This window comes from Gekko japonicus, unplaced genomic scaffold (genome assembly GCF_001447785.1).
Source record: "Gekko japonicus isolate JY-2015 unplaced genomic scaffold, Gekko_japonicus_V1.1 scaffold921, whole genome shotgun sequence".
In the NCBI taxonomy this organism is placed as follows: Eukaryota; Metazoa; Chordata; class Lepidosauria; order Squamata; family Gekkonidae; genus Gekko; species Gekko japonicus.
In genome coordinates this window covers 548,005-564,223 of record NW_015168676.1, presented here as the reverse complement: position 1 = coordinate 564,223, position 16,219 = coordinate 548,005, and the positions used below count along the sequence as shown (strand labels likewise).

General features: G+C 47.5%; 1 protein-coding gene across 1 annotated transcript in view; it reads right to left on the bottom strand.

Annotated features, from left to right (window-relative positions):
* HAP1 (huntingtin-associated protein 1) overlaps positions 1-16,219 on the bottom strand; it is a 118,769-nt gene that overhangs the window by 86,818 nt on the left and 15,732 nt on the right. Inside the window, exon 2 of the mRNA XM_015415371.1 lies at positions 946-1,113. Within this exon, the coding sequence (XP_015270857.1) occupies positions 946-1,113 (168 nt within the window). The remainder of the gene's footprint in view (positions 1-945; positions 1,114-16,219) is intronic.

Below are 16,219 nucleotides of genomic sequence, written 5' to 3'. Positions count from 1 at the left end.
GGGATGGAGCCTGGGGAGGACAAGGACCTCAGTGGGGGACAATGCCATAGAGTACCACCCTTCAAAGCATTCATTTTCTCCAGGGGAACTGATCTCTGCAGTCTGGGCTGTAATTCTGGGGGATCCCCAGACTCCATTGGTGCAATCCATAACCTTCCTTCCCAGAACTATAATTCTCAGGCTTCCCTGGAAAGTAGGGTTCCCTGGAAAGTAGGGTTGCAGCTTTGAGAATGACAGGAGTACTCCGTCCATGAACATTAGCTGCACAATGTGTCTTTTGTAGGACCAGCAAAAAGCATCCATACAACTATTAAGAAGGCTGTCCCCCTTTTTGGAAGACTTCATGCAAGGAGAAGCGGGTTTATAATTCTTTAAACTCCCGTTGGGGCTTGACTTTTAAAACACTGGTGCAAAATTGTCTGGTAGTTAGCAGTCTGTATGTACTGAATGTTATTGCTTATTTAATGTAATGAATATTTATACCTGACTAGAATGAAATAATGACACACACTGTGCACTTTACTAAATGATGAACATAAATAGAACACATTAGTTTGTTAAAAGGTTTTTGCAGTATATATTTATTTGTTACTAGACTCTCCTAACACTGCAGCTCGGATTGCTTCAGCCTCCAGGTGGGGCCTGGAGATCTCCCGCTTTTACAACTAATCCCCAGCTGACAGAGATCAGCTCCCCTGGAGAAAACAGCTGCCTTGAAGGGTGGACTCTGTGGCATTGTACCATGCTGAGGCCCCTCCCCTCCCCAAACCCCGCCCTCTCCTGGATCCACCCACCAGAGTCTCCAGGTATTTTCCAACCCAGACCTGGCAACCCTACTGGAAAGAAGGAATGACTATAAAGCCAGTTTGCCTCTGGGCTCACTGGAGGCTTGCGCCCAGCTACCATGAGGGGTACGTTTGAGTGTGCTTTCCCAGCCGTACGCACCGGTGAGGGTGGCTGCATCATGAAGTTTTCGCCGCTCTGTGGAGGCGGAAGTCGTCTGCTCCTGGCTGAGAAGGAAAAGTGGGTGGCTGTTGGAAAGGCTCTGGCCTGGGTGTGTCCCCTCCGGTGCGGATGTGTCCAGTTTGGCTGATGTCACAGAGGGGGATGCAGCTATCACGCAGGAAGCTCAGCACTGGGCCTCAGTAGGGGAAGAGGATCCAGGGCCCAAATTCTGTTCTACGCCTGAGGAAAGAAAGGGAGAAATCAGGGTGGGGAGCAGAGCAAGAACCCAGGCAATCCAGTTCAACTTCGAAATTCCTTCAGAAGCTGAGAAAGGGACTGTGTCGTCTTGATTTCCACTTGCCTCTTTGCTCTAACATGAAAGCCCCTCAGGAACTGTGACTCTGTGGGACAGCGTCTGCTGGGCATGCAGAAGGTCCTGAGTTCAGTTCTCACCACCTCCAGTTAAATGGATCAGGGTGTAGGTGATGGGAAAGACTGTGAGCTGCTGCCAATCAAAGTTGACAGCACTGGCCTTGAGAGAGCTGTGGTTTGACTCCGTTTATGACAACTTCATGTGTTGATGTCTGTGAGCGGCATACGGGATCCAAGAAGGGTTATCAGCCTCCATGTAGAATAATTATAAATTCCAAAAACCATAAAATTAAAACTATGACAACCTTGGTACTTCAATATTTTCTTATTATAGTGCATATATCTCCACAACAGTGAAAATTGTGCTGGTTAAATTCTTGTCTGTCTTTGAATGGTAAGTTCATAAATATTATTTATATATTACTGCTGTGCTTAATGCAATTGTGGTTACAAGTTTTTATGTTACGCAGAAGAGGCTGGACGAATATTTGTCAGAGATGCTTTAGGCTGGTCCTGCATTGAGCAGGGAGTTGGACTAGATCAGGGGTGTCAAACATGTAGCCTGGGGGCCGGATCAGGCCCTCAGAGGGCTGCAATCCAGCCCACAAGACCCTGGCTGTTTCCTGCTTCCTTTTCCAGTTCTGCTGCTGCAATAACTCAGAGCAAGAGGTCAGATATCAGAGACTGTTAAATAGACAAAATATTGCAATAGTGCTAGTGTTTTAAGCATGATTTATTTAAAGTTTAAAAAATCTTTAATTGTGTTTGTGTCCTTTATAAAGTTTATATCTCTGCTACCTGGCATTACTTTTTATGACACACATGGCCTGGCCCAACAAGGTCTCATTTATGATTCCGCCCTCATAACAAATTAGTTTGACACCCCTGGACTAGATGGTCTGTATGGCCCCTTCGAACTCTATGATTCTATGATTCTATAACTGGATATATGGATTTTGTTCTGTTGCCTCTTTGAGAAAGCTGAGAAGGAATGGAATTAGAGGTCGACAGGTCTGTCAGAGGCTGCATTTGAACATCCATAAAACGTCCACAATCCCTGGATTTGAAAGAACAAAGGACATAAGACCGTTTACTACAGCACACACACTTTAATGTTGAAGAGAACATTTACAGGCACTTTCATTCATCATACGAATAGTTAAGAATGGACTATTGATAATGATAATGAATTATTTACTGTGACTAAGTTAGGTACTGTTGTAGAGATGTAGAGATGTGACTAAGTTAGGTACTGTTGTAGAGATGTAGAGAAACGAAGTGTCAAGGTTGTCACAGTTATAAATTCATGGTTTTATATTTCATTGGTCATACCTTGTTCCCATGGATCTCTTTGGATTATATATAACCTCCGTGTGGAGCTTGGAGATCCCCCAGAATGACATCTAATCTCTAGAATACCAAGTTCAGTTCTCCTGGATAAAATGACTGCTGTTGAGGGTGGGCTGTAAGGCATTATAAACTGCTGAAGTTCCTCCAAAAACTCCACCCGTCGCAGGGTCCACACCCAAATCTCCAGGAATTTCCCAAGGCAAAGCTGGCAACCCTAGATCCAAGAGTCTGGATGCCAGCTTCCCCTTCCTTCACTCACTTTAGAATTTGTGCCTCCGGCTTTGAAGCCCTACCAGGGTCAAAGAGAGATGTGTATTAGTCAGGGGTGGCAGGAATATACTTGGCACATATTCAGACTCTATTCTTTTATTTTATATTATTTTATTTACTCTATCAGTTTAGTTATTAAAATATTGCTACTTCACTTTCCGAATGTTTTTCACCACAGCTGTGTGCGATTTTTTTGCACAATGAAGCATACTGATTTTTTAAGGATTGGCTTGTAAACCATTTATATACCAAATTGGATTATTAATTCAAAACACATCCACTGGGATACAGTGACTAGGATCGGGGAGAACCAGCGTCAGATCCCCACTCTGGACCTTGGGCCAGTCACACATCCTCAGCCTAACCTACCTCACAGGGCTGTTGTGAGGATAAAATAGAAGAGAGGAGAATGATGTAAGCTGCTTTGGGCTCCCATTGGGAAGAAACACAGGGTATAAATAAATTAAATGTCCTTGGGAACTGATCCCTGGCTACCCTTGGATCAGATCAATGCCCTACTATGTAATCAGTATCAAGTACAAGAATCCACAGTTGTTCAATGGAATACAAAAAAAATCAAAATAACTGTGTGGCAGCCAAACATTGATAACAATCAAGCATTCTTCATAAAATCTGGTACATTTGCTACATACAAAGAACATTAGGGAACATCAGATTTCAATTTCTGTATAGACCCAATAATATCATGATCCTTTACAAGTATAAAGTCCAGTTCACTGGTAATGGAAAACGGTCTTCAAATCTTTCTCCTATAATAAGGTGAAGTCTTTAAGTAGCTGCTTTTCCAGATCTGGCCAACGTTTAGAGTATCTTCATCAGATATACATTCCTATAGTTATCATGAAATAACAAACACTAGAATGAATACAATTTAAACTGAAGCACCAGTCAAAATTGAAGTCGACCATATTTCCCATTTTCTTACTGCTGGTAAGGCTTCTTCACAAAGGATCACGATATTATTGAGTCTATACAGAAATGGAATTCTGATGTTCCCTAATGTTCTTTGTACATAGCAAATATATTGCATACTAAAATATGATCAATTTTATGAAGAATTCTTTATTGTTATAAATTTCTGATTGCTACACAGTTCTTTGGATTTTTTGTATACCGCTATGTAATCAGGGGAGCTGTGGTGGCTCAAGTGGTTAAGACACTGAACTGCAGGCTGTGGAAGGTTGGTAGTTCAGCAGTTCCAGACCCGAGTGTGCCGCGTGACGGAGTGAGCACCGTCTCTGGTCCCAGCTCCTGCCAACCTAGCAGTTCGAAAGCAAGAAATTGCAAGTAGATAAATAGGTACCGCTTCGGTGGGAAGGTAACAGCGTTCTGTGTGCCTTGGCATTTAGTCATGCCGGCCACATGACCACGGAAACATCTTCGGACAGCGCTGGCTCTTCGGCTTGGAAACAGACATGAGCACTGCAACCCTAGAGTCAGATTCGACTGGCTTTCAAGCAAGGGAAACCTTTACCTATGTAATCAGGGCAGAGAGCTAAGAAGGATTTTAGGCTTAAGAATTGGGAGCTTGAAGCTGCTTCAGCAAAGTGTGGCAAGCCAGCCATTCTGATACCGCCACAGAAAAAGGTAACGTTTCTCTCCCCTGGTGCTCCTGACAGCCGTACTCATGTTAGAAATAAAAATGAACGTCCGGTTTCACATTTTCCCAGACTGGGAGTGCCCACTAGAGAGGCGAGGGCTGGGACATTGTCAAAAGTTTATTACCGGTCTTGTGCTGGATTTATGGCATCCACAGCTGTGAAGTCACCTGGCGGTGAAGGTTGACGGGGACACGTGAGAAATATCAGGTGCTGGCTGGTTTGACCCAGGTAGCCAAGCTAGTGGGGGGTGGACTTTGTTCCCAAGATCACAGAGCTCCTGTGGATTCGTCTCCACATTCTGAATCAAAACCCAGAAGGTTGGACCAGAACTCACAGGTTGAAATTAAATCAGGAGAGTTTTTGGCTAAACGATAGGAAGAACTTCCTGACAGTCAGAGTGGTTCCTCAGTGGGACGGGCTTCCTCAAGAGGTGGTGGGCTCTCCTTCTTTAGAGGTTTTCAAGCAGAGGCTAGATGGCCATCTGACAGCAATGCGTATTCTGGGAACTCAGGCAATTCATGAGAGGGAGGGCAGGAAGGCTTGCCTCAGTGCTTAGTCCTCGTGGCCCTTTCTTACACACCCAGGGAAATGCAGATTGCCACTTTGGGGTCAGGAAGCAATTGTTCTTCAGGCCAGTGTGGCCGGGGATCCTGGAGGTTTTTTGTCATCTTTTGGGCATGGAACAGAAGTCACTGGGGGGGTGTGATAGGGAGGTATTCAGGGGTCATTTCCTGCAGGAGCGCACAGGAGCGGAGCTCCAGCAGTAAAGAGCCCGGGGGGCGGGCACATGCAACAAGCCGCACCCCCCCTGCTCCCAGCAGCCCTCAGTCAGAGCAAGAAGCAGCCAGGTAAGTTGCAGAGCTCCCCCCGGCCCTCCGGTCCAAAACAGTCCAGTAGCACCTTTTAGACCAAGTTTTATTTAGGTACAAGCTCTCCCTCCTCTGCGAGGACAGATCTGTACATTCCCCCCCAATAGCTAGCAATCCAAAACAGTTCAGTGGAGCCTGAGTGGTGGGTGTTTCCTTCTGACACACTTCCGGTGATGTTGGGGTGTGTGGCATATGCAAATAAGTTATGCTAATGAGTTATGCTAATGAGCTCCTGCACCTCTTTTTCTACGAAATGACCCCTGGAGGTATTTGTGAATTTCCTGCATTGTGCAAGGGGTTGGACTAGATGACCCTGGAGGTCCCTTCCAACTCTCTGATTCTATATTTCTAAAACAGGAAAACCAGTGAGTGGTACTGGGGGCACTGGAAAGGGGCCAACTTAGATTTTACGCTGTCCACCTCCAGGTGGGGCTTGGAGATCATCTCCCGCTTTTACAGTTGATCTGCAGACTCCAGAGATTCATTCCCCTGGAGAAAATGGCTGCTTTAGAGGGAGGACTCTATGGCATTGGACCCTGCTGAGGCCCCTCCCCTTCCCCCAACCCAGCCCTGCTCAACATCTCCATGTATTTCCCAACTCAGTGCTGGTGTCTCTACTTAGAGAGTAGAAGAAGAAGAAGAAGAGATTGGATTTATACCCCGCCCTTCACTTGGAGTCTCAGAGCGGCTTACAAACTCCCTTCCCTTCCCCTCCCCACAACAGACGCCCTGTGAGGTGGGTGGGGCTGAGAGAGCTCTGACACAAACTGCTCTTTTTCAAGGACAGCTGTGCCAGAGCTTGTGACTGACCCAAGGTCACATCAGCAGGTGCAAGTGGAGGAGTGGGGAATCAAACCTGGTTCTCCCAGATTAGAGTCCGCACACTTAACCACTACACCAAACTGGCTCTCCTACACCAAGGCCTCCTACACTTAAGGCCCCTTACAGCTTCTGATGCCAGCCTCCAAGTAGGACCTGGGGATCCCCCAGAAATAAAGCTCATCTCCAGACAAAGATCAGTTCCCCTGGAGTAAATGGCTGCTTTGAGGGCCGGCTACATGGCACCAATGTTCCCTCTAAGTTGAGTTAGTGTGAGCTAGCTCACAGCTTTTTAGCCTCCGGCTCACAAATTTTTGTCTTTGCTCGGGAAGGAGGGCTCCAGAGCAAATTAACCTGTGCAGTAGCCAAGTCACTCACTCACAACTTTAATGCCAGTAGCTCACAAATTGGAATTTTTGCTCACTAGCAGGGATCATTTCCTGCAGGAGTGCACAGGAGTGGAGCTCCAGCAGTAAAGAGCCCAGGGGCGGGCACATGCAACAAGCCCTGCCCCCTGCTCCCTGCTCCCATCAGCCCTGGACCATAAGGAGCAAGAAGCAACCAGGTAAGTTGCAGTGGGCGTTGCCATCTGACACACTTTCGGTGATGTCAGGGGGTGTGGCATATACAAATAAGTTATGCTAATGAGTTATGCTAATGAGCTCCACCTCTTTTTCTACTAAATTACCCCTGCTCACAAGACTTCCCTGTCCTCCCCAGGCTCCAACCCCAAATCTCCAGGAGTTCCCCAACCTGGATCTAGCCACCTTAGCCCCCCATCCCCTGCCAGTGGCCAGGGAGGACCCGGCAACCCTACTTACAGCACCATTGTTTTTTAATGCCTACTTTACTCCCACACTGCCAGAAAGACTTCATTTGTGGTGCAGATCCCCCCGCCCCCCGGCAATTCGACGTAGAACCAGCTTCACTTCTCTCTGGCTTTTCAAGGGCCAGGAAACACGTTTTTGGCCTTCGACCACAACAAAGGTAGAAGAACATATTTGGCGGCTCTCTTTACTATTGGTGTAGTGGTTAAGTGTGCGGACTCTGATCTGGGAGAAGCGGGTTTGATTCCCCACGCCTCCAATTGCACCTGCTGATGTGACCTTGGGCAAGCCGTAGCTCTGATAATAATAATAATAAATAATAATAATAATCTTTCAATTTATTGATCGCTCAATCCTTGCAGAGCTGCTGGCTCTGAGCGATTTACAGTTACTCATTTCACAAGGGACTAACAATGCTTCATAGGGGTAAGAGAGGACAACACATATAATCTTTACATAGCACATGTTTTGCAGCCGATGGGGATTTCAGTTCAGTTGCAACTCAGACATGAGCTGTCCTTGAAAAAGAGCAGTTTCTATCAAGAGCTCTCTCAGCCCCACCTACCTCACAGGGTGTCTGTTGTGGGGAGGGGGAGGGGAAGGAGTTTGTAAGCCGCTCTGAGACTCCTCTGGGTAGTGAAGGGCAGGCTATAAATCCAATCTCTTCTTATTATTCTTATTATTCAAAACACCTCCAGTGTGGTGGAGTGATCTGAGCATCGGATTAGGGTATGGGAGATCCTGCTTCAGACCCTCACTCTGCCATGACCACGCTCCCTGTTGGGCATTTAGACTATGGATCTGGGCTTTTGGAATTCTGGCCTCACTGGTGGGCCTCCTGATGGCACCTGGGTTTTTTGGCCACTATGTGACACAGAGTGTTGGACTGGATGGGCCATTGGCCTGACCCAGCACGGCTTCTCTCATGTTCTTAGTAATCTCCAGACAACAGGAATCAGTTCCCCTGGAGAAAATGGCTGCTTTGGTGGGTGGCTCTACATACCTCACTGAGGTCCCTTCGCTCCCCCAAACCCTCCTCTCCCCAGGCTCTACCCCCAAATCTCCAGGAATTTCCCAACCCCGAACTGGCAACCTCTGTCACTTCCCAAAGTGAGGGAAAACTTCTGTGTGAAAAAGTCCCACCTGGTTTAGGACTTGGCATGCAACATACTGATCAAAGTGGCTGGTCATCACTGGTTGAGTGCATAGAGGAACGATAGAACAATGGTGGCTGGAGATCAGTAGTAACAACGGGGGATGTCTCCAGCCACCACCTGGAGGTTGGCAATCCAGAGGCAGAACACAAGAACATCCTACAACAGTTTTTATTGGTTGCTGAAAATGGGGTCTGTCCCTAGACTGCTATGAGGAGAGGACCTACAAGGGAAATGATCTTCCATAATCTGGAAAGGCTATTGAGATCCTGTGTGATTAAGGGAGGGTGGGCTTGAGTGCCAGTTTGGTGTAGTGGTCAAGAGCACGGATTGTAATCTGGGAGAACTGGGTCTGATTCAACATTCCTCCACTTGCACCTGCTGGATGACCTTGGGCAAGCCATAGTTCTGTCAGAGCTGTTCTCTCAAGGACAGCTCTGGAAAGAGCTCTCTCAGCCCCACCCACCTCACAGGGTGTCTGTTGTGGGGAGGGGAAGGGAAAGGAGTTCGTAAACCCCTCTGGGTCTCCAAGTGAAAGGTGGGGTATAAATACAATCTCTTCTTCTTCTTCTTCTTCTTCGTCTTCTAGGGCAAGAGGAGTTCCAGGAAGGCTGTGTGGCCCGGAGATTCATTGTCCAGCCAATCGGAAAAGGAAAGGGTCCGAAACATCTCCTCTCACAACTCACATGAGCTCATCTTTACCCACGAGCCCGGTACATTTCTGGGAAAGCATCATAAAAGAGCCATTTACAATCAGGGCTACGCCCTAAATGATACACTCTTCTCAGGCACATATGCCCGGAGGACAGAGATGTGTGCACCTGGCACTGTGAATGTCATGGCCCGTTGTGTTTTATTTGCGGCCTAAATATGACTCTATCCGGCTTCCCCCTCTGCCTTGTGACTGCCGTTCAGAGACAGGAGGGACCTTCACTGGGACAGGTGATTTTCTGGTGCTCTCAGACCAGAAGGCTTTTTCGATTTCAGGGCAGCCAGAGAGGCCGACTACCCACGAAACAAGCTGAGGGCTGCAGAGTTGGCAGCTCCGGGTCGGGAAATCCCTAGAGATTGGGGGGTGGAGCCTGGAGAGGGTGGGGATTGGGGAGTTGAGGGTCCTCAGCAGGATATAATGCCCTAGAGTCCACCCTTCGAAGTGGTCACTTTCTCAGGGAAGCTGATTTCGATCGTCGAGAGATCAGTGGTAAGAGCAGGAGGTCTCCAGGTCCCACCTGGAGGGTGGTAACTCTCCTGAGGGAGGCTGCCTCACAGAGAGCAGATTTTAGCACTAAGGCTGCAATCGCATGCACTCCGGACTAGGGAATAAGTGCCCGCGGGTCTCAGGGAGACTGGTTTCTGGCACGCAGAGGCTTGGTCTGCAGGAGCGGGGGAGAGGGAAACAGAGAGACTATAGATCTGTAGCTTGTTTAAACCTATGATTACAGCAAATCTGAAACGGGAGGGGGCATCGCAACAAAACTCACACCCAGGAAACATCTTCCGACCATAGCGATAACTGCAGGAGGCTGCATAGTGGGTAAAATTGTTCTCACGTTTAGAGTTGGGGCACGGAATATTGGTGTTGTGCAGTTGTAATGCTATCCTGCTGGCAACAGGATCCCTGGCTGGCTGGCTTGCTGTCAGGAGCTCCAGGCCAAACTGGATGTGATATTCTGCCAGGATTCAGGCTGAGGAATAAGGTCGGGGAATTATAGGCAGATATTACACTGGGGAACCCAAGTTCCCAAGTGTTCCGGGATCTATTTGGCTCAGAAGTACAGTATGGGCAGGTGGGGTTACTCAGCCTCCCCTTGCAGCTGTTTCAACTTGGGAAAACAGTGGGGGGGGGGGTTTGAAGCACCTCCTCCCCACCACCTACAGTTGCCAACTTCCAGGTGGGGGATGGACATCCCCCCGTTTTACAACAGATCTCCGGACAACAGAGATCAGTTTCCCTGGAGACAACGGCTGCTTTGGAGGGTAGACTCTATGGCAATGTGCCCTGCTAAGGCCCCCCAGTACCCTCCCTAGACCCTATGATAGGGTTGCCAACCTCCAGGTGGCACCTCGAGATATCCCACTATTATAATTGCTCTCCAGACAACCAAGATCAGTTCCTCTGGAGAAAATGGCTACATTGGAGGGTTGGCCCTGTGGCATGACACCCTGCTTAGTCCCTTCCCTCTCCAAATCCCACCATCCCCAGGCTCCGCCTCCCAAATTTCCAGGGGTTTCCCAGCCCAGAGATGGCAACCCTACCACCACACCATACGCATGAATCAGTCCCCGAGCTTAGCTCCTTGAGGTAACTTCTGTCTGTGGGTGTGGTCAGATGGCGTGCTGGGAGCGGTTTAAATTGCTCCGGCCCTGATGAATGCCTTAAAGATAGCAGCTAGACAAAAACACTGTGTCATAATAGGTGATTTTAACTACCCACACATTGATTGGGTCAATATGTGTTCTAGTCGGGAAAAAGAGATTGAGTTTCTAGACACTCTAAATGACTATGCTATGGAGCAGATGGTCACGGAACCTACCAGGGGAGAGGCGATCCTTGATTTGGTCCTAAGTAACACTCAAGACCTGGTGAGAGATGTAAAAGTGATTGCACCACTTGGAAACAGTGATCATAATGTTGTTGAGTTCAACATTTGTACAAATAGGGAATTGGCCAAAAAGACTCACACAACCACTTTTAACTTTAAAAGGGGTAATTTTTCTGATATGAGGGGACATGTGGGGAGGAAACTGAAGGGAAAAGTAGAAAGGGTCAAAACCATTGGGGAAGCTTGGAAACTGTTTAAAACTACAATTCTAGAAGCTCAAATAAAATATATTCCGCAGGTTAGGAAAGGCACAAACAGGTATAAGAAAAAGCCTACATGGTTAACAAACAAAGTAATGGAAGCTGTAAAAGGTAAAAAGGATTCCTTTAAGCGGTGGAAAGCTAGTCACAGTGAGGCTGATAAAACAGAACACAGGCTATGGCAAATAAAATGCAAGTCTGTGGTCAGGCATGCAAAAAGGGAATATGAGGAGCATATAGCAAAAAATGTAAAGACCAACAATAAAACTTTCTTCAAATACATTAGAAACAGGAAACCAGCCAGGGAGGCAGTGGGGCCCTTGGATGACCAAGGGGTAAAAGGAGTACTGAAGGATGATAGGGAAATGGCTGAGAAGCTAAATGCATTTTTTGCCTCCGTCTTCACTGTGGAAGATGAGAAGTGCTTGCCCACTCCAGAACCACTGATTTCAGGAGGGGTGTTGAAAGACCTGAGTCAGATTGAGGTGACGAGAGAGGAGGTCCTAAAACTGATAAACAACTTAAAAACTGATAAATCACCAGGCCCAGATGGCATACATCCAAGAGTTCTGAAAGAACTCAATTGTGAACTTGTGGATCTCCTGACAAAAATATGTAATCTCTCCTTAAAATCAGCCTCCATTCCTGAGGACTGGAAGGTAGCTAATGTCACTCCCATCTTTAAAAAGGGTTCCAGAGGAGATCCGGGAAATTACAGGCCTGTCAGTCTGACGTCGATACCGGGTAAATTGGTGGAAACCATTATTAAGGAAAGAATTAGTAGGCACATAGATGAACAAAACCTATTGAGGCAGACTCAACATGGGTTCTGTAAGGGAAGATCTTGTCTCACTAACCTGTTAATGTTCTTTGAGGGGGTGAACAAACATGTGGACAAGGGGGATCCAATAGATATTGTTTACCTTGACTTCCAGAAAGCTTTTGATAAAGTTCCTCATCAAAGGCTCCTAAGCAAGCTCAAAAATCATGGGATAAAAGGACAAGTCCTTTTATGGATCAAAAACTGGCTAATTAATAGAAAACAGAGAGTGAGTATAAATGGGCAGTTCTCCCAGTGGAGGGGTGTAAGCAGTGGGGTACCACAGGGATCAGTACTTGGTCCACTGCTTTTTAACTTGTTCATTAATGATTTGGAGTTGGGAGTAAGCAGTGAAGTGGCTAAATTTGCGGATGATACGAAGTTGTTCAGGGTGGTGAAAACCAGTGAGGATTGTGAGGCACTCCAAAGGGATCTGTCAAAGTTGGGCGAGTGGGCGTCAACATGGCAAATGGGGTTCAATGTGGCCAAGTGCAAGGTGATGCACATTGGAGCCAAAAATCCTAACTATAAATACACGTTGATGGGGTCTGAACTGGCAGAGACAGATCAAGAGAGAGATCTTGGAGTTGTAGTAGATAACTCACTGAAAATGTCGAGACAGTGTGTGACTGCAATAAAGAAGGCCAATGCTATGCTGGGGATTATTAGGAAGGGTATTGTAAACAGATCAGCCAATATCATAATGCCGCTATATAAATCAATGGTGCGACCTCATCTGGAATACTGTGTGCAATTCTGGTCACCACACCTTAAAAAGGATATTATAGCTTTGGAAAAAGTGCAGAAAAGAGCAACTCGAATGATAAAAGGGTTGGAACACTTTCCCTATGAGGAACGGTTAAGGCGCTTAGGGCTCTTTAGCTTGGAGAAACGACGACTGAGGGGTGACATGATTGAGGTTTATAAGATTATGCATGGGAAAGAGCAGGTAGAGAAAGAGGTACTTTTCTCCCTTTCTCACAATACAAGAACCCGTGGGCACTCCATGAAATTGCTGAGCGGTCGGGTTAGAACGGATAAAAGGAAGTACTTCTTCACCCAAAGAGTGATTAACACTTGGAATTCACTGCCACAGGAAGTGGTGGCAGCTACAAGCATGGACGGCTTCAAAAGGGAATTAGATAAGCATATGGAGCAGAGGTCCATCAGTGGCTATTAGCCACAAGGTATAGATAGGGGCTCTGGGGCAAGTGATGCTCTGTCTTCTTGGTGCTTGGGGGGGGTCAACAGTGGGAGGGCTTCTAATGTCCTGGCCCCACTGCTGGACCTCCTGATGGCACTAGTATTTCTGGCCACTGTGTGACACAGAGTGTTGGACTGGATGGGCCTTTGGCCTGATCCAACATTGGCGTCTCTTATGTTCTTATGTTCTTATGTTTAACCTGGAGAATCGCGATCACACTCACCTCCTTGCTCCGGATCGCTGCGCTGTTGTTTTTCTCTCTCTCTCTCAGTTTGGGCATGCGCACAGGCAGCCATCTGTGGAACTAAAAGTTTTGCGCCTGCGCAGAACAGCGATTTCCTCTTCAACCCGACTGCTGTAATGCTTCCCTTTAAACTTTAAAGGAACACTTCCCTTTAAACGTTTACCGCCGAAAATGGCCTCCGTGAGATCCCGAACTCGTCTAAAGGCTAAAACTAGGTACCATTTAAACATTGTTTTTAATAACCCTGTGGCGGACCTCCGCCTATGCGCACACCGCCAACGCTTTTTTTAAAATGGCGGGCAAAAAGCGGAAGCCTTGGGCAGCTCTCAAGCTGGGACGGGGTTTAAATCGGAAGTGGCTCGACACCACAGGAGCGATCACACAGGGGGTGGAATGCGGCTGGAACCGGAGAATCAGGAAAATACCACCGGGGGACCTGGTATCAAAATACTCCGGGTTAAAGCTGTTTTGAGCCAGAAAGCAACGGCTGGGGATGGGAGGCAGATGTTGACCGTGTGATCGCGCAGATAAAACCATTTCTGAGGTGGGCTGAACGCAGACTAAATGGCCCATCTGACCACACCCCATGAGTCACATCACATCAAGTCCGGTCCTCCTGAGAGAAGCAGCTAAATGGAACAAAACTGTCCAAGATTTGGGAAGCTCTTTCTGAGAATATTGAGGGCCTCCTTCCTACCAGTGCTCCCTCTAAGCCGTGGAGTCTTGTGAGCAAAAATTCTACTTTGTGAGCTACCGGCATTAAAGTTGTGAGCGAGCGATTTGGCTGCTGCATAAATTAGTTTGCTCTGGAGCCATCCCTCCTGAGCTAAGACAAAAATGTGTGAGCCGGAGGCTAGAAAACAGTGAGCTAGCTCACACTAACTCAGCTTAGAGGGAATACCCACCCACTGCTTGTATGGAAAATGATCACCTACAAAACTCATGTTCACATCTACCTGCCACTAAAGCATAGAAATGTCTGATTTTTTTTAAAAATGGTCACCGAGGTTGGCAGATCACCCCTGGACACCAGAGGATGGAGGGGGGCTGGACACACAGGTAAGGAAAGCACACCCTTTCCCACACCTCTCTCTTACTTTCAGGCATTTTTCTCTCTTCCCATATCAAAGCCCATCTGCAGATGAGAGAGAGGCTGCAGGGAGGCAAGCCAAAGGGAAATCTCCGGGGAAGTTCTCCAGTGTAAGCCACACTGAAAGGAACAGAAGCTGCACTAGCAAAAACTGAAATCCCACACTCTTAAGCACATTTTTGCAAATTGGGACATTGGATGCTTATGGCTTCTTTCCCTGGAGAAGAACATGCTCGGTTTGCGTGTTTTACAAAGACCCCGGTATCTTTATGTATGTATGTACGCAGGGGTCATTCCATAGAAAAAGAGGTGCAGGAGCTCATTAGCATAATTTATTAGCATAACTCGTTTGCATATGCTACACCCCCTGACATCACCGGAAGTGTGTCAGAAGGCGACATCCACCGCTCAGGCTCCACTGGACTGTTTTGGATTGCTAGCTATTGGGGGGGGGGGGCGGAGGAACATGCAGATCTGTCCTCGCAGAGGAGGGAGAGTAAAACTTGGTCTTAAAGGTGCTACTGGACTGTTTTGGACCGGGGGGCCAGGGGGAGCTCTGCAACTTACCTGGCTGCTTCTTGCTCTGACTGAGGGCTGCTGGGAGCAGGGGGTGGGGCTTGTTGCATGTGCCCACCCCCTGGGCTCTTTACTGCTGGAGCTCCGCTCCTGTGCGCTCCTGCAGGAAATGACCCCTGTATGTATGTATTTATTTATTTTTGCAGAACTGGAAATCTTTGTAAGCACTAATTTGGTAGCAGATGGGAAGAAATGGAGATGTCGAGAGGCAGTCAGGGAGACAGGAGGGATGAGGGACAGAGACACCTGAAGACCACGGGAAACTGTACCCCAAACTATACAGGCCTTATTTCAATCCTGTCTGTATGCTTTCTCAAGATCTGCCTGCCCCCAGAAGGGCTAGAAGCTTGAATTGTTTTTTATAAAGTGAATGCTGAAATGAATATGAATCCAAACGATGCTCTAGATCAGGGGTGGCCAAACTGCGGCTCGGGAGGCACATGTGGCTCTTTCACACATATTGTGTGGCTCCCAGTAGGGCGGCTGGGGGAGCGAAGGGGAGGCAGGCCTCACCCATTGGTCTTCCCTCCCCAGCCAGTGTTCCCCTCCCTGGGTAGGCTTGAGGCAGGGAGGGGAGCAAAGAAAGAAAGCTGCTTTAAATGCCTTCTCAAAGCCCCCCACCCTAGCCACCTTGGAGAAAGCATTTGTCTCTTTAAATATCATTATCAACATCTGTTTTTAACCCTTTTGTTCTTATTTCTGGCAGTCTTATTTAAAGTTAATGTTAATAAAAAGCAAATCTGCATATTTTCCAATTAAAACATGTGTGTAATATTATGTTCATGTCTTGCGGCTCTCAGACATCTGATGTTTCTATGTGGCTCTTACGTTAAGCAAGTTTGGCTGCCCCTGCTCCTGGGCTTTGCATGCATGCAATGAGTTATACAGACACAAATTGGCTAAACCTCTGAAGCCCGACCTCCTACCTGTCTGGACCTGCTCTCCGGCCCGCCCATCCCTGCCCACTGATGTTCCAGAACAGAGAAGAACCCTGCAATCCACGCACTCCATAACAAAACTCCTCCACAACGCAGCAAGCCAGTAACAGCATTTCTGTGCTTCCAACATGGCAGCAGAGAAGTGCAATAGGGCAGCCATCTTGAAACCGAGCCAACTGAGCAGCCTCAGAGTCGACAACCTGCCAGCTCCTTTTAAGTGCAGACATATTTGCTGTCATACAGGACAAGCCAGAACTCCACAGCGGATGTGCCAAATTACAGACAGTTCCCCCCCCCCCGGCAAACCAATAAACAA